Source organism: Oncorhynchus masou, chromosome 6 (genome assembly GCF_036934945.1).
Source record: "Oncorhynchus masou masou isolate Uvic2021 chromosome 6, UVic_Omas_1.1, whole genome shotgun sequence".
NCBI classification, from domain to species: Eukaryota; Metazoa; Chordata; class Actinopteri; order Salmoniformes; family Salmonidae; genus Oncorhynchus; species Oncorhynchus masou.
The window spans coordinates 53,467,151-53,493,541 of NC_088217.1; the positions used below are offsets into that span (position 1 = coordinate 53,467,151).

At 42.1% G+C, this 26,391-nt stretch overlaps 1 protein-coding gene across 1 annotated transcript; it reads left to right on the forward strand.

Annotated features, from left to right (window-relative positions):
* The first annotated feature begins 932 nt into the window (after nucleotides 1–932).
* On the forward strand, nucleotides 933–23,670 carry LOC135542282 (plakophilin-1-like). The gene is made up of 13 exons (XM_064969133.1): nucleotides 933–1,219; nucleotides 8,452–8,549; nucleotides 9,713–10,194; nucleotides 10,300–10,441; nucleotides 10,551–10,758; nucleotides 18,071–18,230; nucleotides 18,670–18,787; nucleotides 19,062–19,241; nucleotides 19,424–19,594; nucleotides 19,798–19,951; nucleotides 20,385–20,571; nucleotides 21,823–21,907; nucleotides 22,717–23,670. Exons 1-13 carry the CDS (start codon nucleotides 1,027–1,029, stop codon nucleotides 22,789–22,791), a joined length of 2,253 nt encoding a protein of 750 aa, XP_064825205.1. The 5' UTR covers nucleotides 933–1,026; the 3' UTR covers nucleotides 22,792–23,670.
* Nucleotides 23,671–26,391: the final 2,721 nt, after the last annotated feature.

Sequence of the window (26,391 nt, forward strand, 5' to 3'; positions counted from 1 at the left end):
CACCCATAGCAATAACTGCCCTAGGGCGCCAAGCTGTGCCCATGGGTGTGGTGCTGCTTTGTTTTGTCTACACCAGAGCATTTGGCCAGTGAAGAGAAGTTGCCTGACCTAACAGCATACAATCTGACAATTGAATTGGGTATTTTCCCAGGGTATTCTCACGGGCTTTGTTCTTCAAAATAGGTTGTTTGATCAACTGTCATAAAGAGATAAGAATCATTAGACAAATAGGTTCACCATATTCAATATCACATTTGGGATTGTTTATTTTTAATTTTTACAAAAGACTCCATGAAGGCTTATATCAAATGTAATTAATTTCAATTTCATTCCTCCAGAGTCTGACCTTTGCTCTCACACAGTCCTCATATAAAATCCGATTGTTGATCACACCCAGCTTTGCCTATCTCACTTTGTTAGAAATGTGTCACCGGCTTGAGCGATACTGAATAAGGCGGTACAGAACGATCTATTCATGAACATCTTCAGGGTCAAAAGGGGTGAAGAGTTGTCACAGTGCAGAAAGGTGTGAAGGGCATAATTATTCATTCCACCAGTTGCCTGACTATTTGATTGCTGAACTCTCAACCTTGCTCTGGGTCTGGTCTTGGGTGGAGATCACATCATGGATGTTGGCTACAGTCTTATGATGAATGCAGTGATCACCAGTGAATTCAGTTTATTTATCAAATGTTATTATTGAGCATATTGTTATTATTAACATATTCTTGCCTGGGTTGCCGGTTTGCCTGGGAGGGGGTCCCTGGGCAAGAAAAGGCTGAAGACCCCTATTCTACAGAATCTTCAGTCAGCAGCCACACAGGAAGACATACTTACTAGCAAAATGAACCCTTACTTTCATTCACACCCATACGCACAACCGTGTTATTGCTTTGTAATGGGCGTGGTTCATTGTTTAGGGCAGGGCAAGGTGCATTGTATATTCGATTGCACGTACAAACGCCACCTGTACAGACCTAGGAACGGACTGTCGCATTTGTTAATTACAGCTGGAAACGGACCTTCATGATGACAATGGACCCATTGAAATCGGCCATGTCCATCGGAAATGTGGATGAGACATCTCTTGCTTTGCCATCCGATACAAAACTTCGGTCCAAACAGCAGCGAGTCTTGGATCAGGTGCAAACCATCAAGAGGGGCAAGTCGAAGTACAGTAAACATGGATCTGTGTCGTCGCCAACGACATCCCCAACGAGTAAGCAGAGGCCTAATTATTATTATAGAAACATAGATAGCCTAATAAGTTATTTGTATGCTATTTGATTTGACCTAAAGTCAAATCTGGTTATGGTTTCATTTTCTTTATTTTTATTTTTTTACATACGATGTGCATTGTTGTGAATGATTTAGCGTATTCATTGTCAAATATGAAAACCGCACAAATACAATTTCAGCAACTCCACTTTTGTAGTCTGTTAACAATTTCAGCAACTCCACTTTTGTCGTCTGTTAAGTAAACAAAGTGCAACATTTGTCATTTTAATATCAAAATAAACATATATTTAGGCCAACTGATATATATTTCGAATCCTTTACTATTGAACCAATACAAACATCGACTTGTTGATGGCTTTCTTTTCCTCAGTGTGCTCCTCCTGCGTAACTTCAAAAAGTTATGAAACCTGTACAGGGCGATTAAAGAGTTGCTCTTTGAATGTATTAATTGATATTAGAAGCACCCCTTTTTTTTACACAAGCCAATGTATGGCCACAAATACTGAATCAGATTTTAGAAATGTGATATTACTGTTGACCTTTTGTAGCCATATATAATACAAATAGTGTGTATTTGTAAGTAGCACTGAAGCAGTCTTATATTTCATAGCCAACCTGCCTAAAGTGGAAGAAATTGTCAGGAAACACCTGAAATCAACCTGTACACCTCTCAAATGTTGTTGAACTACGACACGAATCACCTCAACAAATGTCTTTAAAGGGTTAAAAACCTGTTACGTTATCAAGTAAAAAGAATTGCCAACACACCCAAGGAGTTACCATATATAGTAAATATTTTGAGAACATGGCTTGTTTCCTCTGAATATGACCTTAAACTAACATAGGCTTTTACATTACACTACGATTTATGTAATATCACCTTGATATGAAACTGTTACCCAGTGGATTTAAGCCTTACATTTGTATGAGATACTCTTTGGGATGTGTTAATTGCTATTAGAATGGATGCCCAAAAATTGGGGCATGGAACCCTGATTATTTTTAACATAATAATCCATTATAATCGCCAATACTGAATCAGATTTTGGAAAGGGGATATTACTGTTGAATTTGTGTTGCCATTTATAATAAAACATATTGTGGATTTGTGAGTAATGGACCAGCCTTCAACAATATGCCATTATATTTAATAAGCAATGTGACCTAAGTGGCAGAAATCTATCTATAAACCACTTTTGTTGAACTACTACATGAATCACCTTAACAAATTACTTTAAAAGGTTAAAGAGATCATGTTATCAAGCTTTTAAAAATCCCAACACACCCCGAGAGTTGTATTATTTAGCTAATTGATTGAGAACAAGGATAATTTCAAAATTACTTTAAACCGGAGATGGTCGTTCTAACATAGGCTTTTACATAACCCTAGCCGTGTCAAGAAAAGCTAGCCACAGTTTTTGTTCACTTAAAATATTATTCTTGTTGGTTACCTAGCTAAAGGAAAACAACAGGCAACATATACTGACCAAAAATATAAATGCAACATGTAAAGGGTTGGTCCCATGCTTCATGAGCTAAAATAAAAGATTCCAGAAATGTTCCATATGCACAATCTTATTTTGTTTCAAATTGTGTGCACCAATTTGTTTACATCCCTGTTAGTGAGCATTTCTCCTTTGCCAAGATAATCTATCCACCTGACTGGAGGGATATCAAGAAGCTGATTAAACAGCATAATAATTACACAGGTGCAACTTGTGCGGGGGACAATAAAATGTGCCGTTTTGTCGCAAAACACAATGCCACAGATGTCTCATGTTTTGAGGGAGTGTGCAATTGGCATGCTGACTGCACAACTGTGCACCAGAACAATTGCCAGAGAATTTAATGTTTATTTCTCTACCATAAGCCGCCTTCAATGTCGTTTTAGAGAATTTGGCAGTACGTCCAACTGACCTCACAACAGCAGACCATGTTTAACCACGCCAGCCCAAGACCTCCACATCCGGCTTCTTCACCTGTGGGATCATCTGAGACCAGCCACCCAGACAGCTGATGAAACTGTGGGTTTGGACAACCGAAGAATTTCTGCACAAACTGTCATAAACTGGGAAGCTCATCTGCGTGCTCGTCATCTTCAACAGGGTCTTGACCTGACTGCAGTTCAGCGTTGTACCCAACTTCAGTGGACAAATGTTCACCTTCAATGGCCACTGACATGCTGGAGAAGGGAAATCTTCACGGATTAATCACGGTTTCAACTGTACCGTGTAGATGGTGTGTATGGTGTCGTGTGTTGGCGAGCGGTTTGTTGATGTCAACATTGTGAACAGAGTGCCCTATGGTTCCGGTGGGGTTATGGTATGGGCAGGAATAAGCTACGGACTATGAACACAAATGCATTTTATCTATGGCAATTTGAATCCGCAGATATACCGTGACGAGACCCTGAGGCACATTGCCATACCATCACCTCATGTTTCAGAATGATAATGCACAGCCCCATGTTGAAGGGATCTGTACACAATTCCTGGAAGTTGAAAATGTCCCAGTTCTTCCATGGCTTGCATACTCATAGACGTGTCACCCATTGAGCATGTTTGGGATGCTCTGGATTGATGTGTATGACAGCGTGTTCCAGGTCCCGCCAATATCCAGCAACTTTGCACAGCTATTGCAGAGGACTGGGACAACATTCCACAGGCCACAATCAACAGCTTGATCAACTGTATGTGAAGGAGATGTGCGGCACTACATGAGGCAAATTGTGGTCACACCAGATACTGACTGCTTTTCTGATCAATGCCCATACCTTTTTTTAAAGGTATCTGTGATCAACAGATGCATATCTGTATTCCCAGTCATGTAAAATTAATATATTAGGGTCTATTGAATTCATTTCAACTGACTGATGTCCTTATATGAACTGTGACTCTTTGACATTGTTGCATGTTGCATTTTATATTTTTGTTCCGTGTATAATATTAAATCTAGCTAGCTACCCAGCTAACAAAATGACGTCCTTAGGGAAAGTGGTAGGGGACAAACAGGGAATGTTGTGAGGTGCCGGTTATTATTATGCTGGGGTGGAAACTTCAGGGACAGCAGGCTCATACTTACTGTATAGGCAGCACACTTTACCAAAACAGGCACAATCAAGTTACTTTGCTTTCATTGTCAAAACTCCTGAAAGATGCTTGGCTGTTGGAGTCCACAATTCACTTCTTTTGATACATAGAAAGAAGCAAGTATCAAACCTTCCAGTTCTGGAACATTGTTCTTGAATTTTAAAGACTTGTGATGATTTTTCTCTGTGTGCACAGAACTAGAGATTTTGGTATTTCTGTTGAAATATTAGAAGCCTTGGCACCAAGGTTCTTTGCACTGGACAGAGACATGAAAGCTCTACCGGCTAACATCAGAGAAGCATTCTCAGACTTCTGGGTCCTGTCAAAAACACGAAACAAATTCTCATTCATGCAACTTGACCAAGCCTATGAGAAAAATCATTAGCTGGTAAAAGGAACATGGGGGAGCCATTGGACTAACAGTGAACCCCACTGCCTTCTGGAGATGGATAGTAGCGGGACCTGAGCAGGCCAGACTACTGGTTGGTTTTGAATTCCAGATTTTGAATGTAGATTTCCCCCTTCAACACAAGCGAAGTTCATCGCACAAAAACCAAGAAACCACCATCTCAAGCAACTCAATATTAGGAAGGTGTTCTTAATGTGTTGTACACTCAGTGTATAGCTCAAGGAAGTCATTGTGGATAGGAACACATCCATCCATCAGAGCATTAAGAGGAATATTGTACCACTGCTTAAAAATGCTAAGACAAAGCCAGTCACAAAATAGAAAAAGGAAATATCAGCATTAAAAAGTGATTGCACACTTTTCAGCCAACTTTACATTGCCAGCAAGTTCCAAAATGGAAACCTGGATGAGTTTTTCTCTCAAGAGAATAACCCATGTCCTCCAATCCTTTTTAAATACCAGATTGCTTAACCTGGCAACCCCAAAATCTGCTAGGCATGATCGCTGTGGATTCCTACCTACCTGTGCCCCTCTTCTTTATACGCACCGCACACACACAGACATGTGCCGTTGCCTCTTCAGAAAGTTGCAGGGAATATGAATCACTGATGCATTCTGTTCATGTTTTACGATAAACTTGGGCAAATTAATACATATTATATTAAATGAAATACATTTTGTTGGATACCAAAGATACCTTGAATTTTGTTCCTTTCGGTTCATCTATTAAAGTACCAAACCGTTTTTTCACGTTGTAGTGTCGAAAAGTACAGAAGTTTCGGTGTACCGTGCAACACTAGAGGGGATGCGAAAGTGAAGCCCCTCTGTTGTCGGAAATGTCAATGCCAGGATGCTGGATTATCATGCACTGCATTATGCCATTGTGCTGGCACATCTGAACCAGCGCCCTAAATCTTTGATTTTCTAAACTAATTAGAATACATTTGATGTATTATTACTCAACTTAATTTCATGAAAATGTTGTTACCATCTACATCAGAGCCCAATTTGAATTCTACCTCTTCAATATATTTGCAATGAGCACCCTATTGCACACCATGGAAGGCCATGTCCACACCCATAGAATGATGTCCACACCACTCAGGCCTTTTCTACATTTTCAAAAGGAAATTGAGAATTGTCTACAGCTAATGTTTTCCATCACTAACTGTCTACGTAGCCTACATTGTAAATCTTACTCAACTGTATTTATTATAAGTAGCCTACATTGGAAAAATTACTCACCAGAGCTCTCACAATAAAACAATTTAAAGAAAGCAAGTTCAAGACAAATATGTACAAACATAAGTAAAATAATTTCTTATTTGTTGTAAGTACTATAGCCGAACACTTTTTACATTACTTTTGAGTCATTTCGTAGACACTCTTATCCAGAGCACGGTTTTGCTCAATTCCGAATTTAATTGAGAATGTCTCGTAAATTCCAATTCAGTTATTGAATGTGCATTTAATTTGAATTGAAGTAGTAAACAGCACACATAGTTGCAAATATAATATGAATGAAAGGAAATATAATTTAATTCAGTGAAATTCAAATGCCTCTGCTATTCTATATCAGGTGTACCCTATTTAAGTGATAATGCCAGAGAAGCCGGTGTTTGGAGGATATATTGGCATGGGGGTGTTGTTGAGGGCCGGCAAACCGTGCCGATATATCCTCCAAACACCAGTTTTGAGGGCATTATAACGGGTTACCAACATATTCTAATAATGATTCAAATGTTTTCATATTTTTTTTATGTTGATGAATTTTTTCATACTATTTCATCCTTCCACAAAATAGTCCCGATACAAATGTAGGGTTGCTACCCAAGCCAGCTGGTCGTTCAATCTATCGGTTCGGTTGCCAGAGACACGACCCAGTCTTTCAGTCTTTTTGTTCTGTATCTATGGAACAAAAATACTTATGTATTTAGAACGAATCCAGTCATTCATTCTAAATGTACCATTGCCATACTGGCTGTCAACGTTCTTATCTCTTGCTTGCTAGCTAGCCAACTACGGTTAACTTAGTCACATTAAAAGTGCAGCCAGAATTACAGCAAAGTAGCTGCATTTGCATTTATTTAAGCTGTTTTCTAGTGACATTTATTTGGATACATCCATAACAATGAGCTAATTAGGCGCAATTTTGCCTGGCATAGAAAATGTGCTCTCTCGTCAGGACACTGTTGTTCAGAGGAGCTAGCCAACAACACAGCTAACACAATCACTTCAAACTGAAGCTGGAAAGACTGCAAACTAGATGCACTTCATTTCGTTTTACCTTTTTTCAATTGACATTTCTTTGTATATATCCATAAAAATTATGCCAGCTGATTCATGGTTTCAATTAGCTGAGAAACGTTGCCTGACTGTTTTGTCCGGCACATTCCTTACAATGGGACAGCTGGAGATCGAATTTGAATATTGAAACGATGTTGAAAATGTTGGCGAGACAGACAGCAAGGTTTATACAAATCTCCGCTGTTGAAAACTAAATGTTAGTCTCAAAGAAATGTGAGCTAATGTCTAGATGCTTAAAGTGCCTGGCTGGGCTGACGAGACAGCGGCTTGCACAGTCAGATGGAACATAAATAGGCATTTTAATGTCATAGATTTATCCGGTGGTAATTTGTGGAATAGACACCGGCTGGAATGCACTTTTAACCAATCATCATTCAGGATTAGACCCACCCGTTATATAAACAAATATACATACTGTAATGTACGTAACATCAAACATGTCGTTATATGCATATAAAATATTGTTGAAACAACTGGTTTTCAGAAACTCTTAAAATGAATAATCAAGGAAAACGAAACCAGAATGAGAATGTTCTATGTTATATCAAAAAAATCTATATGGGGAAAATACTACCTCTCCCAGAATGCATTAGTTTAACCCTCAAGTTGACCCTGAGGCCTTCAAAAGAAGCCTAAGAAATGAAATGGTTGGTGGAAACATAATTGGGTATTCTAAGCACTTAAAATAGTTTATGAACATTGTTTCCAGAGAAAAGTGAAATATTCTTTGGTAGCTGGAAGTGTGACTTGTCAGATTCAATGAAACTCTCTCATGTTTTATGACTGAGTGGAATTGATTTGAATTGCACTGAATTAAATTATACTTCATGTCATTCAAGTTATACCTCCTGTGGGGTGCGGCCAATTTCAATTTGAATTTCAACTCATGAGTTGAATGGGAGTCAGTTCCAAAGTTCTGAATTAAGCCTAACCCCGATCCAGAGCAACTTACAATACATATTTCACTAGAATGCATAAGTTCCCTGTTTATTATCTGAAAGCATAAGACACTGTGGATGGCATGACAATGATGTTAACAGTACAATACCAATCATTTGTTTTTGTCAAAACAGCAAATAGGTATAATGCTTGGTTGGCAGGCTCACATGAAACATGTTCAAAAATGCATTTTGTCCCACCCTAAACAAAACACATTTGATGTTTGACAGTTGGAAAAATATGGCCAAACATAGTTACTGCATCTCTCATCACAGTGCATCTCGTAATGTGATTCAAGATTTCAAACGTATTAGTCATTACAGCTTGGAGACTTGCTTCCTCAAGCCCTCAATTGAATCATATCAAAGCAATAAACAGTGTATCTTTTCTCACACTCAATATTTTACAGTGATAACTAATATTAACATATTTTAAGAGCCATTTACAATCTCTTGTTTTTCTCCGTAGGTCCTGTGTACATCAACATATTCGCTGACTCCTTTAAGTCACCTACCAGTCTTAATGGAGGTGCCTTCTTTAATGGTACAAATGGCCTCTCAAAAACGGTATGAAGCTTTTCATATTTCACATCACATTCCCTTTTGTTTTAAATACAAAGATAGAAAACACTGTCCCATATTTTTGATAACTGTGCTTGGTTTATCAGTTGTATTTAGCAGTATATCATTTAAGGACAAATTATGGTTCAGTGGTGATCAACAACAACAAAAATCCCCTAAAATCCCTTTTACAGCTTTAGGCACAGTGGATATTAATGAAAGCAGTGCCATGGTCATCATGGGGTAGTAAATCTGAGACTATTCTCGGAACCCAGAACCACATCTCACATGGCCAGCTACTCAATGTATGGGAACAGTCTGTCATGAGAGTCTGAGTCAGGTGTAACCAGGTGCTGGAGATGACTGACTAACCACAGGACTGGGTGTGAATGTGAGATACTGCCCAGTCATTTTTGCTCCAGAAATCTGGGGAGTGTTGTTCAGCTTTCTCTCCAACACAAGTGAGAAAAGTGAGGCATCCTCCCATAATGGCACCTGACTCATTGTTGAAACTGACATCTTTCTCTCAATCTTGTGCTTTCACTTATCCACCTCACAAAGGGGAGGCATGATGAGTACTCCAAACAGAAATCTGGTCCATGACAAATTTCTAACTCAACTGAGCTCTGGAGGCCTTCATTCTTGTTCATGAACAAAGAGAGAAAGAAATCCATATTGACACTCAACATATTATATAGATTATCGTCACACATTACCCTTACTATTACTTAATACGGTTACTAATTACTATTGTCTGTAAACTATTGCTAACACATTATTTACAAATGATGTCTCACACAACTCACAGTCGGTGAGAAAAACAAGCATTCACAAAATGTTCTGTTTGTATGTAGTGTGTCTTGGCCTGTCCTGTCCAGTCATGATGATGCCTGTCACAACTGTTTATGTAACTTAAATCTTATTCTGGAGAGGTGCCCACTACAAATCATATATGAATAGTTCTGAATTCCCACTGCCCTCTGCCAATTAGACAAGTCTAGAATAGTTATCAATAAAACTAGATTGATTCAATGCAGTACACGGTATTTATCTTCATCAAAGTGGGTCTACGCCTTTGTGTGTATTATGATTTTGGAATGAAGTTGAAAGTGTTGCAATATTCCTGCTTTTGTGCCTGCTCGCATTTACTCAATTCCTTCGTCCTGCAGCTCAGCTATGAGAAAAGCACCAAGCGAAGGGTCGTGGCCTCCAAGGAATCTACGGTCCAGAGGAACATGAGCAGCTCCAGCCAGTGGGAGAGACGATTCCCTCTCAGCCCCACCATATGCAAGCACAACAGCAGCCGCAGTGTGCCTGACCTGGCCCCCTTCCCCACCACTACTAGTACCACCACCACCATGCAGCAGCTACTGCAGTCCTCGGCCCCCGCCCGGCAGCTCCAGCCCAACAGGTCCAGCTTCTTCCTGACCGAGAGGAACAGCAGTCAGGTCATCTCCAATGGCAACAGCTCCTCTCAGGTCGCTGTCAAAGGCAACGAGGTGCAGAAAAGGAACAGCCAGTTGATTGGCACGCGTCAGACGAAAAGTAGTGGCCAGATTACCAGCAGCCAAGGTCGTATTGAGAGGGCACCCTCAAACCTCTCTGTGGCTGAGTCCAAGATATCAGGGATCAAGATCAAGGGTGAAGCGGGGTGAGTGGAATGAGTGAGTGTGTAAATGCTGCTTTGGGCTTTGATGAATTGCATTTGAAATGTTTGTGAACAGCTGTTGATACATGTATGTGCTTTTCCCAACAGGATTAATGGTAATGGTCAGATAGCTGATATAACCATGAAGGAGGCGGTGGAGTACCTGTCCAGTGGAGATGAGAACTACCAGCTCTGTGGAGCCTCCTTCATCCAACACGCTACCTACTCAGAGGACAAGGCCAAGCAGGAGGTGAGGACACACATCTGGGTCTCTTTGGACCCGGATTAAACAACTCTGTCCTATCCTGAAGGACACTGTCCCGAATTAGGATGTCTTAACAGTTTTACATGTCTCTCAGGTGTTGCGGCTCAAAGGGATCCCCCCTTTGGTGAACCTGCTTCGGTGTCCCAGTCCCCAGGTCCAACAGACTGCCTCCGCCGCCCTGCGGAACTTGGCCTTTAAAGATGCGGGCAACAAGGAGGAGGTCCAGCGCTGTGGGGGCATCACTGAGGCACTGGCCCTGCTCCGAGACACAGACTCTACCGAGACACAGAAACAACTCACAGGTAGAGAACACTATTCTATTTCTGTACACAACACTTCTCCGTCTAGTGACATCACAGAATGCTGACGCTTTGCAGACATGTGCCCCAGTGTGAATGCAAGCGGGTATGAAAGCGAAACATGCTTGTGTTGCTTTCTGATGCCAAAACATGCATATTGACATTAAATATATCTGTGCCGTAGAGCACAGTAAATCACTCACTCTCACTAAACACGCTCCCCTTAAACCTGATCAGATCCTGCTGTCAGTCACACTGGTGTTCTCTTGTGCTGCATTGTGCCAGGGGAACTTGATAGGTGAGACATCTCACAATAGTCTGTGTGTAAGGGATCTCGTCCTCCTCCTCTAAGGAGGAGAAGCGAGAAAGATCAGAGGACCAAAACACAGCGTGGTAAGTGTCCATAATGTTTATTTTAAAACATAAACTGAACACTACGAAATACAGAACAATAAACGTGAAATGAACGAAACAGTCCCGTGTGGCGACAAAACACTGACACGGAAGACAAACACCCACAACCCAAAACTGAAATCCAGGCTACCTAAGTATGATTCTCAATCAGGGACAACAATTGACAGCTGCCTCTGATTGAGAACCATACTAGGCCGAACTCAAAAACCAACATAGAAAAACCAACATAGACTGCCCACCCAACTCACTCCCTGACCATACTAAAACAAAGATAAAATAACAGAACCATGGTCAGAACGTGACAGCACCCCCCCAAAGGTGCGGGCTCCGGTTCTGGCGCGGGTCTCCTACCTGCCTTCGCCACACTCCCCGTGTGCCCCCCCCCATACATTTTTGGGGCTGCTTCTCGGGCTTCCAGCCGCGCCGCCGTGCTGCCTCCTCATACCACCGCCTCACGGCTTTTGCTGCCTCCAGCTCAGCCTTGGGGCTGCGATATTCTCCAGCCTGTGCCCATGGTCCCTTGCCGTCCAGAATCTCCTCCCAAGTCCAGGAGTCCTGCGATCGCTGCTGCTGCTGCCCGTTACCACGCTGCTTGGTCCTTTTGTGGTGGGTGTTTCTGTAAGGGATCTCGTCCTCCTCCTCTAAGGAGGAGAAGCGAGAAAGATCGGAGGACCAAAACGCAGCGTGGTAAGTGTCCATAATGTTTATTTTAAAACATAAACTGAACACTACGAAATACAAAACAATAAACGTGAAATTAACGAAACAGTCCCGTGTGGCGACAAACACTGACACGGAAGACAAACACCCACAACCCAAAACTGAAATCCAGGCTACCTAAGTATGATTCTCAATCAGGGACAACAATTGACAGCTGCCTCTGATTGAGAACCATACGAGGCCGAACTCAAAAACCAACATAGAAAAACAAACATAGACTGCCCACCCAACTCACGCCCTGACCATACTAAAAAGATAAAATAACAGAACTATGGTCAGAACGTGACACTGTGTTCTGGAGGCTAGACCAGCCTGCTCTCACTATTTTTCCGTCTTCCAGAAGCTGTGTTCAATCAACCGGCTCTTGTGTAATCAAATATTTACCCTGGTTCTTGACTAGCAACAGTACATAGCTACAGTATCTGTGATATATATGAATCAAATCAAATTGTATTAGTCACATGCACCGAATACAACAGGTGTAGACCTTACAGTGAAATGCTTACGTACGAGCCCCAAACCAAAAATGCAGTTTAAAAAAATATGGATAAGAATAAGAAATAAAAGTAACAAGTAATTAAGAGCAGCAGTAAAATAACAATAGCGAGACCATATACAGGGGGGTACAGAGTTAATGTGCGGGGGCACTGGTTAGTTGATGAAATATGGATATATAGGTAGAGTTATTAAAGTGACAATGCATAGATGATAACAACAGAGAGTAGCAGAGGTGTAAAAGAGGGGGAGGAGGTCAGAGACCTGGCCTTGTGGGGCCAGGACAACAATCTCGCCCTCAACGTGATCAAGACAAAGGAGATGATTGTGGACTACAGGAAAAAAGAGGACCCTGCACGCCCTCATTCTCATCGACGGGGATGCAGTGGAGCAGGTTGAGAGCTTCAAGTTCCTTGGCGTCCACATCACCAACAAACTAACATGGTCTAAGCACACCAAGACAGTCGTGAAGAGGGCACAACAAAAACCTATTTCCCCATCAGGAGACTGAAAAGATTTGGCATGGGTCCTCAGATCCTCAAAAGGTTCTACAGCTGCACCATCGAGAGCATCCTGACTGGTTGCATCACTGCCTGGTATGGCACCTGCTCAGCCTCTGACCGCAAGGCATTACAGAGTGTAATGCAAACGGTCCAGTACCTCACTGGGGCCAAGCTTCCTGCCATCCAGGACCTCTATACCAGACGGTGTCAGAGGAAGGCCAGGTCTCCTCCCTGTCTCGTCATTGTCGGTGATCAGGCCTACCACTGTTGTGTCATCGGCAAATGTAATGATAGTGTTGGAGTCGTGCCTGGCCGTGCAGTCATGAGTAAACAGGGAGTGCAGGAGGGGACTGAACACGCACCCCTGAGGGGTCCCTGTGTTGAGGATAAGCGTGGCGGATGTGTTTTTACCTACCCTTACCATCTGGGGGCAGCCCTTTGCGATGTCCAGGATCCAGTTGCAGAGGGAGGTGTTTAGTCCCAGGGTCCTTCACTTTTTTGATGAGCTGTGAGGGTGCTATGGTGTTGAACGCTGAGCCGTAGTCAATGAATAGCATTCTCACACAGGTGTTCCTTTTGTCCAGGTGGGAAAGGGCAGTGTGGAGTGCAATAGAGATTGAATCATCTGTGGATTTGTTGGGGTGGTATGCAAATTGGAGTGGGTCTAGGGTTTCTAGGATAATGATGTTGATGTGAGCCATGACCAGCCTTTCAAAGCACTTCATGACTACAGACGTGAGTGCTACAGGTCGGTAGTCATTTAGGCAGGTTACCTTAGTGTTCTTGGACACAGGCACTATGGTGGTCTGCTTAAAACATGTTGGTATTACAGACTCGGACAGGGAGAGGTTGAAAATGTCAGTGACGACACTTGCCAGTTGGTCAGCACATGCTCGCAGTACACGTTCTGGTAATCCGTCTGGCCCTGCTGCCTTGTGAATGTTGATATGTTTAAAGGTCTAACTCACATCGGCTGCGGGGGAGTGTGATCGCAGAGTCTCCCAGAACCGATGGTGCTCCCATGCATTTTTCAGTGTTACAGTGCCTTGCGAAAGCATTCGGCCCCCTTGAACTTTGCGACCTTTTGCCACATTTCAGGCTTCAAACATAAAGATATAAAACTGTATTTATTTGTGAAGAATCAACAACAAGTGGGACACAATCATGAAGTGGAACGGAGTTTATTGGATATTTCAAACTTTTTTAACAAATCAAAAACTGAAAAATTGTGCATGCAAAATTATTCAGCCCCCTTAAGTTAATACTTTGTCGCTCCACCTTTTGCTGCGATTCCAGCTGTAAGTCGCTTGGGGTATGTCTCTATCAGTTTTGCACATCGAGAGACTGACATTTTTTCCCATTCCTCCTTGCAAAACAGCTCGAGCTCAGTAAGGTTGGATGGAGAGCATTTGTGAACAACAGTTTTCAGGTCTTTCCACAGATTCTCGATTGGATTCAGGTCTGGACATTGACTTGGCCATTCTAACATCTGGATATGTTTATTTTTGAACCATTCCATTGTAGATTTTGCTTTATGTTTTGGATCATTGTCTTGTTGGAAGACAAATCTCCGTCCCAGTCTCAGGTCTTTTGCAGACTCCATCAGGTTTTCTTCCAGAATGGTCCTGTATTTGGCTCCATCCATCTTCCCATCAATTTTAACCATCTTCACTGTCCCTGCTGAAGAAAAGCAGGCCCAAACCATGATGCTGCCACCACCGTGTTTGACAGTGGGTATGGTGTGTTCAGGGTGATGAGCTGTGTTGCTTTTACGCCAAACATAACGTTTTGCATTGTTGCCAAAAAGTTCAATTTTGGTTTCATCTGACCAGAGCACCTTCTTCCACATGTTTGGTGTGTCTCCCAGGTGGCTTATGGCAAACTTTAAATTACACTTTTTATGGATATCTTTAAGAAATGGCTTTCTTCTTGCCACTCTTCCATAAAGGCCAGATTTGTGCAATATACGACTGATTGTTGTCCTATGGACAGAGTCTCCCACCTCAGCTGTAGATCTCTGCAGTTCATCCAGAGTGATCATGGGCCTCTTGGCTGCATCTCTGATCAGTCTTCTCCTTGTATGAGCTGAAAGTTTAGAGGGATGGCTAGGTCTTGGTAGATTTGCAGTGGTCTGATACTCCTTCCATTTCAATATTATCGCTTGCACAGTGCTCCTTGGGATGTTTAAAGCTTGGGAAATCTTTTTGTATCCAAATCCGGCTTTAAACTTCTTCACAACAGTATCTCGGACCTGCCTGGTGTGTTCCTTGTTCTTCTTGATGCTCTCTGCGCTTTTAATGGACCTCTGAGACTATCACAGTGCAGGTGCATTTATACGGAGACTTGATTACACACAGGTGGATTGTATTTATCATCATTAGTCATTTAGGTCAACATTGGATCATTCAGAGATCCTCACTGAACTTCTGGAGAGAGTTTGAGGAACTGAATGTCATGTCTTGTTATGTCTGTTCCTGTCCTTTCTCTTCATTCTCTCTCTCTGCTGGTCTTTTTAGGTTACCTTCTCTGTCTCTCATTCCTCAGCTGTTCTACATCTGCCCTAACTAGCTCTTTCACTCTTCCCCACCTGTTCTCTCTTCCCCCTCTGATTAGGTCTCTATTTCTCTCTCTGTTCCTGCTACTTTCAGTGTCTGATTCTTGTTTGTGTTTTTTGATGCCAGAAGCAAGCTGTCGTCTCGTTTGCTTCCACCTTGTCCTGTCCTGTCGGAGTCTGCCTGGCAGGAGCATCCTGCACTATACTAACGTTCTTTTTGTTCCGCTGACAACGTTGGAAGAGGATTTATGCCATTCCTGTATTTTCATTAAAGAACTCTGTTTTCTGTTAAAACCGCTTTTGGGTCTTCACTCAAGTTCATAACACTGAAAGTAAAGGGGCTGAATAATTTTGCACGCCCAATTTTCAGTTTTTGATTTGTTAAAAAAGTTTGAAATATCCAATAAATGTTGTTCCACTTCATGATTGTGTCCCACTTGTTGTTGATTCTTCACAAAAAAATACAGTTTTATATTTTATGTTTGAAGCCTGAAATGTGGCAAAAGGTCGCAAAGTTCAAGGGGGCCGAATACTTTCGCAAGGCACTGTATTTGCCTCGAAGTGAACATATAAGTAGTTTAGCTCGTCTGGTAGGCTCGTGTCACTGGGCAGCTCGCAGCTGTGCTTCCCTTTGTAGTCTGTAATGGTTTGCAAGCCCTGCCACATCCCAAGAATGTCAGAGCCGGTGTAGTACCATTTGATCTTAGTTCTTTATTGACGCTTTGCCTGTTTGATTGTTCGTCGGAGGGAATAGCGGGATTTTATATAAGCTTCCGTGTTAGAGTCCCACTCCTCAAAAGCAGCAGCTCTAGCCTTTAGCTCAATGCGGATGCTGCCAGTAATTCATGTCTTCTAGTTTGTGTATGTACGTACGGTCACGGTGGGGACGACATCATCGTCGATGCACATATTGATGAAGCCAATGACTGATGTGGTGTAGTCCGCAATGCCATCGGAGGAATCCCGGGAACATATTCCAGTCTTTGCTAGCAAAACAGTACTGGAGCCGAGCATCTGCTTCATCTGACCACTTTTTTATTGATCAAGTCACGGGTGCTTCCTTCTTTAATTTTTGCTTGTAATGAGGATAGAAATATGGTCAGATTTGCCAAATGGAGGGTGAGCGAGAGCATTGTATGCGTCTCTGTGTGTGGAGTAGAGGTGGTCCAGAATTTATTTTCCTCTGGTTGCACATTTGACATGCTGATAGAAATTTGGTAAAATGAATTTCAGTTTCCCTGCATTAAAGTCCCCTGCTATTAGGAGCGCCGCCTCTGGGTGACCGTTTTCTTGTTTGCTTGTGGCGGAATACAGCTCATTCAATGCTGTCTTAGTTCCAGCCTCTGACTGTGGTGGTATGTAAACAGCTATGAAAAATACAGATGAAAACTCTCTAGGTAGCTAGTGTGGTCTACAGCTTATCATGAGATACTCTATCTCAGGCGAGCAATACCTTGATACCTCCTTAGTTATCGTGCACTAGCTATTATTTACAAAAATACAGAGTCCGCCGCCCCTTGTCTTACCAGACGTTCTATCCTTCCGATACAGTGTATAACCAGCCAGCTGTATGTTGATAGTGTCGTCGTTCAGCCACAACTCTGTGAAGCATAAGATATTACCGTTTTTAATGTCGCATTGCTAGTTTAATCTTCCGCGTAGGTCATTGATTTTATTCTCCAAAGATAGCACATTTTCTGGCAGAATGGAAGGAAGTGGGGGTTTATTCGATCGCCTACAAATTCTCAGAAGGCAGCCCGCCCTTCTGCCCCTTTTTCTCCGCCTTCACGCAAATCACGGGGATCTGGGCCTGTTCCCGAGAAAGCAGTATATCCTTCGCATCGGGCTCGTCAAACACGTAAAAGGAAAAAAAGGATTCTGCTAATCCGTGGTGAGTAATCTCAGTCCTGATGTCTAGAAGTTATTTTATGTTATAAGAGACAGTAGCGGCAACATTAGACAATTAGACAATGACAGAGCTGTACTGTAGTTAAGTGAAAATGAAACACCTCGTATTTCGTGTCAACCCTGGTCGTGGAGACTCGAAGTGTCACGTTCGTTGGTTGAATTAGACCAAGGTGCAGCGTGGTAGGCGAACATCTTACTTTATTTAAAATGAACACCGAAAAACAACAAAATACAAAATGAACGTAAAGTTCTGCAGGCTACACAGCACCTACTCAAGATCCCACAAACTAAGGTGGGAAAAAGTCTGCCTAAGTATTATTCCCAATCAGAGACAACGATAGACAGCTGCCTCTGATTGGGAACCATACCAGGCCAAACAAAGAAATAGGAAAACTAGATTGCCCACCCTAGTCCCACCCTGACCTAACCAAAATAGAGAATTAAAAGGATCTCTAAGGTCAGGGCGTGACACGAAAGGTGCGCAGGCTTTTTTTTCTTTCCTAGTTATGTTTTGGGAAGTACACGCCGTGCCCGTGTCATAACAGTTTGATCAATGTGCACTGTGTTGGCTATCTAGCATTGCTTGTGTTGAATTTATTGTTTGTGTTGAGCTTGCTAAGATCTATGGTAATAATGCCACATGAGTAGCAGGTACCAGCTATTTGAACAACTGCTGCTTCTACTACCACTGAACTACTGCGACTTTGTCCTTTCTCTTCAGGTCTCCTTTGGAACCTGTCATCTGCAGACAGTCTGAAGCCAGAGCTGGTGCGTAGTGCTCTGCCTGTCCTAACTGAGACTGTGGTAGTACCATACACTGGAGATGAGACAAACAACAACCAAGACCCAGAGGTCTTCTACCATGCTACGGCATGTCTACGGTGAGACGCATCAATCAATGCTGTAGACCAGGAGTGCACATTGCACAGATGGATACTGGCAGTTATCCAGGAAGTTAGAGAGACAGACTTATGAACTGGCAATGGGAGGGGCTAATGATGATAGATCCCAGGTACCATCTACGCTTGTCTTGGCATTGAGCGAAGCGCTTAATTAGATTTGTTCCAGTAGCACTGCACTGGCTGAACCTGTAGCTTACTCTCGATACTACTCCGAGCCTCTTCAACTGTGTCTGTGCCAATCTCAGGATTGGGTGAATAGCATAATACAAATTCTTACTGTCACTAATGGATGAATGTACTGTTTTGTTCTAGTCTGTATTGTTATCCACTGTCAGACTACACAATGCTGGCCTGACCTGCCTTTACCTGATTTATGACAAGACCAGTTTAACTTCATTTTCCCCGACTGTCCCAACAGAAACCTGAGCTGTGCGACTCAAGGCAACAGGCAGGCCATGCGTAACTGTCGAGGCCTCGTCGACTCTCTGGTCAGTTATGTCCAGCGTTGTGTGGCTGCAGAGAGGCCAGATGACAAGGTGAGCATGCAACATTCAATTACTTAAAATAAAGTTTAAACAGGTAATGTTGAATTCATGGAATATAATTATTCAGCAATAATAGAAAGTCTAGCTCTAACTACATGTGAACGTTTCATGGAATACATTTTCTCCAATGGTTACATGTTTGTTGCTACCTACTTTCTAACTTGGAGTTGGATGGATCATACTATGAACATGTGTGTGCTCAAATTGAGATACAGTACATGCTAAGCTAACCAACCCTTTAATACTTTGCCTCTGTCTGTGTCAGTCTGTGGAAAATTGTGTGTGTGTCTTGCACAACCTGAGCTTCCAGCTGGAGAGTGAAGCCCCAGCCCTCTTCAGCAGGATCAATGCCCTGGCCAGGACCCCCAGCAGGGCCAACGCCCCCAGTGAGACCGGCCCCATTGGGTGCTTCAGCCCACAGAGCAGCAAGGTCCAGGACCAGGAGGTGAGACCGGCATATGGGTCAAATCAAATCCAGGGAGAGCAGAGAGAGACGGATACACAATAACAACATATAGTATTGAATGATCTATACATTTTTTATCATTACACACGGCAATTACATGTACATCAACTTCCGTCGTATATTTTCCATCGCCTAAATTTTTTTTATTTTTACTCTTGTAGAGTCACTTTGATTACCCTGTGATGGAGGAGCAGAACCCTAAAGGAGCAGGCTGGCTCTTCCACTCCAAGACCATGCAGAGTTACCTGTCTCTGCTGGGGTCCAGCCAGAGAGAAGAGACCCTGGAGGCCTGCTCTGGAGCACTGCAGAACCTCACTGCTTACCATGGCATTGTATGAACAACACTCATCATTTGGATTATTTCATTATATATACACACAAAAAGTAATTTAAATGCAACAAATGTATAGAGAAAAACATGCACCACATGTGTGTAGGAAAAAAACAACATTCACGTCATGGTCCCACTTAACTTAATATGCTTCATAAACCCTTCATAGACCCTCTTATAATGTCTTCATCTCTGTGTCCACAGGTATCTAGTGTGATAAGCCAGAGCATCGTGCAGAAGCTGAACGGCCTGCCTCACATCTCTCCCTTGCTGCAATCCTCCAACCCCAGCCTCCAGAAAACTGCTGTGTCTCTGGTAGGGAACCTGGCCAAGAACCAACGCCTTCAGAGCACCATGGGTGAGCATGGACACCAATCATAGCCCTGTTCTTTGTAGAACAGATGGAACCTAGAATGTTTGGTCGGAGGCAACCTTGTTTCAATGATTGTGTAGTTTGCATTGAGCGCAAACATTTCGCAGGGCCAGTTTAGCTAAGCAAATTTTCTCCTGGTATTTTAAGGCTGCCCTACCCCATCTCTCTGATTCTAAGCGGTTGGGTACTTGGGTTAAATGCGGAAGACACATTTCGGTTGGATACATTCAGTTGTGCAACTGACTAGGTATACCCTTTCCCTTCACTTTCCCCTTCCCTTCAGAGAGGATTAAACATTTTATTTACACCTGACCTTTGGTTGTTTTAGCTTTTAACATTTTGTGGTTGAATTAGCAACACTTCATAGAGTGCGTTTGCTGGAAGTGAATGACCTAATGGGATGTGTTTTTGTCTGAAGCCCGACAGACCCTACCAGAGCTAGTTGGCATCCTCAGCTCGTGGACCAAGGAAGAGACGGAGTGTGATGACACCCTGGCCATGGCGTGCCAAACCAGCCACAGTCTGCTGATGAAGGAGCCCGAGCTGGGGAAACCCCTGCTGACCAACAAGCTGGTCAACTCAGTTAACGACCTGAGCAAGAACAGGTAAGGCCTGGTCAATATTCTGTATTGCAAAAAAATGTCATGTTAGCCGTAGTTAGTCCTGCGGCTAAGGAGTTGGACCCGTGGCGGAAAAATGGCCCGTTCGGTCTGGCAAATGGATGAAGGGCTGCTGGATTCACATCCTCAAGGATACAGAGACTATGAGGACCCTGGCAGCATCTCTGATCCAGTGCCACTATGGCCATGCTTGTATCTCATGGTTCAGTGGCATGACAACAAATCTGAAAGACAAACTTCAAACAGCCCAAAATGAGAATTATGAGAATGATGAGAATTATACTCAAGCTCTAGCCCTAGGACGCACATTGGTCATAATATTCAGGGAACTGGCTTCCAGTTGATTTCTGGGTGGTGAAAATCATACTGAATGGTTTTTAAGGTTATACATGGCCTTGCCCCCAGTTAACTGTCTGGTTATTTTAATTGCATTTGAGACTCATAGCCAGTTTTTTCTTCTTTTTTTTTTCTTTCTTTTTTTTGCCAGTTTTGCCATTATCAGGCCGGTGCGCTATAGAAGTATAGCTGAAAAAAAGCTTCCTTAACACTGGTCAGGTGCACAGGAATGGAATGGTGTACCAATCCATATAAAATCCATCCCTACGCTAGGGAGGTAACCTTAAGAAATGTTTTATGGGGAAAACGCTTTAAAACTGCACATACTTGGTCATCTATTTGATTGCCTTTACTGTTTCCTCCCTACTGACGAGATGTATTTGAAATGTATTTTGTTTTCGTGTTATAATCTTGTGTATATTTATTTTTTCATGTATTTTCAACAGGACAACAATGGAAATACGTGTTTGAACAATGATTTGAATGGCATTGTACTGTATTCACATGTGTGGTTTTATTGTGTTTAAAATTGTCAAAAAAATCTATAATAATCCCCTCCCATTCCCCTACCTTTGGGCCCTTGGGCAAGGCCCTTAACCCTACAACATGCTCTCCATCCAGGGGCACTGCACTCACTGCAGCTTGACCCTGTGCTCGTCTCAACTGTGTGTGTGCTGCCTGGGGAAGAATACATTTCCGTGGTTCACTGTAACTATTGGACAATACATTAGAGCAGTTTGCAATATACAATACTATATAAAGAACAATTGGGGGAAAAATCAAACAGTTGTTGGCAGCCACTTTGGGGTCATTCTAAAGAACCCAGATAACATAGCTTTGAGTTTGAGTATAATAGAAAGAATGCCCCAGTCTTACATGGATTGTTTTTTCTCTTGATAGGGATTTCCCAAAGGCCAGCAAAGCTGCAGGTGTGCTCCTCTACAGCCTCTGGTCAGAGAAAGACGTACAGAGTTTCCTAAAAAAGGTACGGATTTTGGGCTGATATTTCAAACAAATTCTGTTTTTGCAAGATGCAATGTGATATCCCTGTTGCAGATATTGACCTCTTTTGTCAGATATGTGTTTTATCTACCAGTTTACTCCTCAATACCAAATGAAATCGAAGACAACATGTGATTGGGTGGGTTTTACAATGGGGGCAATAGAAAGGACAATCGGAATAGGCAGGCTCAGTCAGGTCAAATACGGTAATCTGTGTGATGACTCATCACCCCTTCCCTGAAGGTAGTTGCTATTATTTCTGCTGGTTCCTTTTTTATGTTGTGAAAACACAGAATAGAGATCCACAGTATCTGTCTGTACTCGACTGGGTGGGGTGTGTCAAGGGTGTGTCGAGGTTATTTCCTCAGTTCTGTGAACCTAATCCACGCCCCAGTCAGGTAATTATCCAAAACAGTGGAGGATGGATGGAGAGATTATGTTCTGTTTGGTGGTATTCTGTACACCTGAAAAAGATTAGATGCATGGGAACCATAGGGGTGCTGAAATGGTACAGCCAAGGAATCTAGAGAAACAGGTTCGACAGTGCTAGGCTCTGCAGACCTTGGACAACTTATCCCTTGTCTTTTCATCCTTAATTTATAATGACTATAGTTGGGTCTTGATCTCTTCCATCAGTTGCTTGACATTTCAGCTTCACTTGGGCAACACTTGGTGAGAAACCTGCTGTGAGCTAGTAACTGTAACTATGCCATAACTTATTATTTTGTCAAGGGGGAAAAAGTCAGTATCAAGGGGGAAATCTAATGTATATTTTAATAATTTGTCCTACAGCAAGGGATGAATAAGGGTTCCTTTGTGAACGACATCACCAGTGCGGCTCACCGGTCTGTGCAGGTCATTGAGTAACAAGACAACTGGCATGGATCTCTTGGCACAACTTCCGGATGTACTAATGGACTTGTGGGCCTATAAACCTACTACGGTACATATCAGATTGGGTCCAGTTAATCTGATTGCAACATTTTTACGTTCGATTTTAAAACAATTTATAGCTAATCAGAATGCCTATCCATTATGTTTAGTTGTGTCATTCATCTTACGTCAGTACCAAGGTTTGATCTTGCACTTATATTTCTGTTATTTTCTAGGCTATTTTGTGTTTACTAGAAATCATGTGTTTCTGTTTTCCACTGTAAACATGAGGATTTTGTATTGATAATGAGTGGTTAATGGGATTGCTTGAATAGGGCCCCTTTGCTTGCATGGCAATTATGGTTGATTGCGTATTTATCTAGCCAGGATAGTCCACTCAGTAACAATTGCCACTGTTTGTCAGGTAGTCCTGAGGGTGTACTACAAAGCAGGATCAAGGAGTTAGCCAGCTAACTTGCCTGAATATATATATATATATATATATATAAAACGTACACATCACAAAATGGACATATTGTGATGTCACCGATGTTTTACCTTGTGTAGCTACTGTGCTCCTCCATAAGCATGTTTGCTACATTGATGTTTTTGTCCATCACTGCATGGTTTAGATTTTTTTTGTCACTTGACATTTTAGTCACTAGCTAGGTTACCATCCAATTGGCGTCAGATTTTCATGCAAATATTCAAAAATGTGCATAAAAACAATATGCACATTTTCCAACCAGAAATGTGTTTCCCTCAAATTGACTTGTCGCAGATAAAAAACTGTGCGTGATGACGTAGTGCACATAAAAATATTGTTTTGCTTTATATTCCCATGTACCTAATAAAAATACAAGTTAAATGGTTTTCCATTGTATTTTGAAATCTACATATGGTTTTCTCACAATTTTTATTTTGTTATATGGGGAGTTTGTCCACTCTGGTATTGGAACGTGCTCTCTAGCCATGTATAGGCTACACGATGAGATTATTATAGGCAGAAGAGCAAAATTATTTTTATTTGCCAAACTGCAGCCAAGCATCGATGATCACGTCACCAGAGTAAGACCCTCGATAATTATTGGAAAGGAGCATCAAGTTTATCACCTTGCACTTTCACCACCCTGTGAAGTTCAATCTATTTAATCTGTAGCCTCATAAACTGCGTGCTTTCTCGACGAGTCGTAATGGAAGGACCACACGCCATGTCATCACGTGACTCCCAAGTTTACTTCGATATGATTGTTATTATATCAATATTTGCGTATGAACGCGTTTCCGCCGACATTTCTCGCATAATTAATTTTACAGACACAACTTTTGGAACGTTTACAGAAAAATGTTCTGTTTCCATCAGGCATGTCATTACATTTTTTTTATCCAACATGTACTTTACTCTCATAAAAAGGTTGGAAGGAAACCTGGTTACTGCTGTGTATTTAAATTCAAATTATTGTAAGGGGGCGGCAGGGTAGCCTAGTGGTTAGAGCGTTGGACAAGTAATCGAAGGTTGCAAGTTCAAATCCCCGAGCTGACAAGGTACTAATCTGTCATTCTGCCCCTGAACAGGCAGTTAACCCACTGTTCCTAGGCCGTCATTGAAAATAAGAATTTGTTCTTAACTGACTTGCCTAGTTACATAAAGGTAAAAAATAAATAAAAAGTGTAATGTATCACCAAAGATATTTGCTTTTCTGTACTCATTGGATAATGGATAAAGTATATTTTCAAAACATGTGTTCATGAGAACTCTTTATGCTTGTTAGCTTAGTGTTTTTTTTCTTCCCAAGTTCACTTAGATGATACATACCAGTACTCGTGTGAGTACATGCTGTACTTAACAGAACCATAGCAACCATTGGCAGAGGTAGTAGATCAGCAATTGGGGAATGCAACTATGTGAAGCCTGAAGACAAATGTGTTTGAAACATGAGAATAGACATTCCAGAAATGGAAAGTACATTAGGGGGCAACGGAGCTGACACCAGGTGAAAATTATTTTATGACTGATTATTTTATGAGGTAGTGTCGTGAGCAATGCACACATGTTGTGATGAGAAACCTTGGCAAGGATCTGAAGACTTGTCTTACCTTCCCAAGCTAATGCTTAGCCTTAAACTCAGTGTGTTAACATTGGCCCGGGATTCAATACAAGGTGTGGTGTGAAAGCTCTGTTTGCAATGTGCCTTTTAAATGCAATGTTCCTGACATTCACAGAGATTGCGTTCACGGTAAATGCTGCAGATGCCGGCTCAAAATGGAAAAATAGCAATAAATGTCAAGTACTCTACAACACTTGTTGGATTGAATCCCGGCCATAGTCTCAAAGGCTCGAGACACAGATGACTCACGATACCCACTCGGTCAAACAAGGACGGTTCTGCTCCACTTGAATAACAGCTGGTGATGCAGCAGGAGCAGACACATACTGTCCTTGGTCTACGCTCCTGCCCTCACTTTGTTTTGTTTCACTCAAGCTGCCTGTCTTGTCTGGTCTGCTGTGGTTGGTCTGGGCATAGGGTGCAATTTGTTTTGTAGGCAGATTACCCGGTTGTCTTTCACCAACTATTCACAGCTACTTAACTGATTTACGGTTCCGGAATTAGCAGGCGGTATTCAGGTCCTGCTTTAAATTATGTTCTGCTTATAAAGGCTTCATAAAGCCTTCATAATACCTCCATTAGCACTACATTAACATGTTACAAAGCATCTACAACCGTATGTCATGTTTTATGAAGGGTGTGTACATGTCAAATGTAGAATGTCACTATGTTAATTATAATGTAAACGTGCTTTTTTAAGGATGGCATGTTGTGCTGAAGGAGGGCACACACTCTAAAGTGAAGTCATGTCAGTCGCATTACACCTACAGTAATCTCATTCACAGAAACCTCCGAACAAATGCGTGGAAGATATGGTGGACCAATGCATTGAAGTTGGCCTTTAGTTAGGGTTAGGTTTAAAATGTAATTTTAAGAAGATCAATTGTGTAAATGGGCAGGGTTTAGCCATAACCGTGACTTTGTGGCTGTGTTGACGAGTGACGATTGAGGGAGAATGTTTTTGCTAGCAAAGGATGACAAATACTTTACTCAGTAAGGTCACCTCCATAGAATTCTATGGTCACTCCCACTAAGGTCAACTTTGAAGGGTTGGTATCCCAGGCTTATGGGTGCTGTGTGCAATAACCTGGGCACAATGATACACCATGAAACACTTACCTTGATGAAAGCCCCCAACATCAGGAAATAGAAAGTGGCTTTCTTCTGGCTTTCTACATGTTCCTCAGTAAACAAACACACACTCAACAATATAATGAGCCATACCGTGCAGTGATGGGCCCAGTCAGGTCTTTGACACATTCACCCACTCCCCTGCTGAAAGATCAGCCACAAAATGTTGGCACCATTGTAACAGTTTGCAATCAAGCCCTGGTGTCCAGCATGGGAACACAAGAGGATTACCCGGTGTGATAGTTTCAGGTTGGATTCATCCAAATCATCTTGGCTCTGACACACACACACACACACACACACACACACAAACACACAAGCTTTGCAGGTCCATTAAACCATTTAAATACCTCTA

Coding starts and splice junctions, on each gene's coding strand:
- LOC135542282 (XM_064969133.1), top strand. CDS start 1,027: ATGATGACAATGGACCCATTGAAATCGGCCATGTCCATCGGAAATGTG. Junction 19,242..19,423: donor GCAAGGTCCAGGACCAGGAG/GTGAGACCGGCA, acceptor TTACTCTTGTAG/AGTCACTTTGATTACCCTGT. Junction 19,595..19,797: donor TCACTGCTTACCATGGCATT/GTATGAACAACA, acceptor CTGTGTCCACAG/GTATCTAGTGTGATAAGCCA.